The sequence below is a fragment of the Merops nubicus genome, unplaced genomic scaffold (assembly GCF_000691845.1).
Source record: "Merops nubicus isolate BGI_N331 unplaced genomic scaffold, ASM69184v1 scaffold6687, whole genome shotgun sequence".
NCBI lineage: Eukaryota > Metazoa > Chordata > Aves > Coraciiformes > Meropidae > Merops > Merops nubicus.
This window is the reverse complement of record NW_008619478.1, coordinates 1,880-4,551: the sequence shown is the minus strand read 5'-3', so window position 1 is coordinate 4,551 and position 2,672 is coordinate 1,880. Positions and strand designations below refer to the sequence as shown.

The following is a 2,672-nucleotide window of genomic DNA, read 5'->3' as shown; positions in this document are numbered from 1 at the left end:
TAAGCTCAGCTGAGCTGGGCTGGGCTGGGCTGAGCTGGGCTGAGCTGGGCTGAGCTGGGCTGAGCTGGGCTGGGCTGTACAACCAGCCCACCGTGCAGCCGCCGCCCAGGTGAAAAAGCAAGAGTCGCCCGAGGGCCACCCGTGTAACCTGCCTGCCCTCAGCAGGTGCTGGAGTCTCATCTGTATTTACTTCTGGCCCAAGAAGCAAGGCAGTATAATAATTTTTAAATGGCCAGATAGTCACAGTGGTGTGCTAATTTCCAGCCATTGTCTAGTGTCACTTTCATCTTCTTAATGAGAGCAGAAGCAGAGCTCCTGAAAGCCACACAATGGGCTCAGTCTGCACCCTGCTGGGCCCAGGCACTTCATTAAGTGGACTCTAAAGAATGACAGGCTTTGCACAGGACCCACTGTCCTGGAGCAGAATAAATGGTCCCTGCAGCAAGGACAGGAGAAAAGAACACCACATTACTGGTTTTATTAGTATTATTATTATTAAAGCAGCTAGAGGAAATTAGAGAAAATGAACATGCACAGACATGTTTAAAATAATTATTCTCTCTCCACCCTAAGCCTATGCCAAGCCCTCATGTGTTACTTTGCTAAGATTTTACACTCCAGTCTCTTTTTTGGAGTCACAGCAGACATGCTACTGACCAGGTCACCAGCCCAGTCCCTGCTGCAGCACGTGGCCATAAACTCTTTGCTGTCTGGTTACCTAGGGCACCATCAATTCTCCAAGGAGGCATGTAGCCTCATGATGACCCCATCTCAGGAGCTGGTCACACATCAGCAGTTCCCCTCGTATGAACACTGCAGAACACCTCTAGGCTTTCTCTCCCACTGTGCAGACTGTCCCATGGGTTCAGCTTCTCAGCAGGGACACAGCACGCTGAATTCCAGGAAAAGCCCCACAGCTGACACTCCCATGGCAATGGAAAACTGTTGTACTCCCACCCTTTGCTTTAGGCAGAACTGAAATCTGTAAATCTACATGCTGTAAGCAAGAGTCATCTGGGAGCTACAGCCAAGAGAAATCATCCAGTGGCTAAGAATTGGCACTGTGGGCTTCCACTGGCCTCTGTGGCCGCTGTACCGAGTCACACCAGCTCTGACAGCTCCACGTCTGCGTGAGGAAAAGCCAGTCACATCTGGGTGCTACCACCACATTCAGTCAGGTGTTCTGTGGTCCCTGGTGCACCAGCTCCCACGTCCCAACCACCCCACCCCACCCTGAGCTCTCAGAAAGCAGGCGCTGCCTCCCTGGCTACGTCACCCGCGGGGCGCTGCCCTGGGCAGGCAGAGGAGTGGAAGTGCTGCTACCGTTTTTTCTGCAGAGCTGAGAAGTTTTTTTTGAAGGTAGGGCTGATCTGGTTCAGTAGTTCCACCAAGGAATGACTGAGAAAACTGGGGTTTGCAGGTTTGGGATTGAAGTTGTATGCAGTAGATCTGCAAAAGGAAGAAGAAACGCAGTCACAAGCTGTTGTCATACCCGAGACTTCCCGTACCCTAGGAACGTGGCAGATGAACAAGAGCTGTCCATATATGCACCACACAAAGCTGGCACCACGTGCCCGTGCTTGCAGAATGGAGACCACGTGGCACACGGGCAGATGGGCTGCAAGGGCCCTCTGCAGTCTCTCCACAGGAGGTACAGCCAGCAACCCTGTACCTTGATGGATTGCACAGAAAGTCTAACCTGAGCTTTCTTCAGCCATCACCAGGCTCAAGAAAGGTTTATATTTTCATGGCTGGGAAGGCCTGATTCCAGAGCTCCCCAAACATGCCCAAAGGGCCTTTGCTTAACAGAGAACCCATGGCAATGGCACCAGCCACACAAACAGTTGGTGCTCTCTCAGTGCAGTTATGGTTGCCCAGGCAATTATCTGGATTGCAGCATCGAGGCCACCCAGAGCTGTTTCTGAGCTGATGGTTGCTCAGGTACAGCAGGGTTTGTTGCTCTGAATTTCTCTCCTGTCCACCTTCAACTCAACAGGTCTGTGTTACAGGCTATTGGGCCGGAGGGACCCTGCACCTCCCTCAGTACAGCCACTCTGAGGCCCAGGCACAGCCACTTGAACAGCCTCTCACAGCCACTGTTTTTTTTAAAAAAAGTCTAGTCAAATCTGTGCCCAGCTCAGGAAGTTCTGACAGGCTGCACTTCTGCTTTAGGGCAAAATGAGATAGTCGTGGTGGTCAGGAAGGAATTCCCTCCCAACTCAAAATGCTCTAATTAGTTGATGACATTATGGAATGTTTAAACTTTCCCTAAAGCATCAGGCGTTTATCCACTGTGGAGAAGTGGTACCAGGCATAACTGAACAGCCCAATCCAGTAGAGCAACTCCTACAAACCCAGGTGAGCAGCCAATTAAAATAGGCTATTTTCCAGAAAAAATAATAGTAATTAAGAGAGAGCAACGATGGTTTGTTTGTGGGTTCTCTTCCAGCTGGCTATCGCAAGCTGGCTGCTGCAGGGCAGGCCAGGAGGACTGGCAGTGACTCACTGGTTCAGGTAGAAGCCCCGGGTGGACGCGGTGATGCTGACGTGCCGATCCTCCACCGTGATGACGTACAGGTACATGAGGTCCCCGTGCATCTTCCTGTTGCCAGGCGGAGGGTTCCAGCCACTCATGGTCAATACCTTTAGGCACTGCAAAGGCTATGGAAGAA

General features: G+C 51.5%; 1 protein-coding gene across 1 annotated transcript in view; it reads right to left on the bottom strand.

The window, feature by feature from the left end:
• The window catches only part of CLUH (clustered mitochondria (cluA/CLU1) homolog), a gene marked incomplete at its 3' end in the record, with an annotated part of 19,955 nt that overhangs the window by 15,835 nt on the left and 1,448 nt on the right, over positions 1-2,672 (bottom strand). The window contains exons 4-5 of the mRNA XM_008943794.1: positions 2,507-2,661; positions 1,324-1,449 (exon numbers count right to left, since the gene is read on the bottom strand). Coding sequence (XP_008942042.1) covers positions 1,324-1,449; positions 2,507-2,661 — 281 coding nt within the window. The remainder of the gene's footprint in view (positions 1-1,323; positions 1,450-2,506; positions 2,662-2,672) is intronic.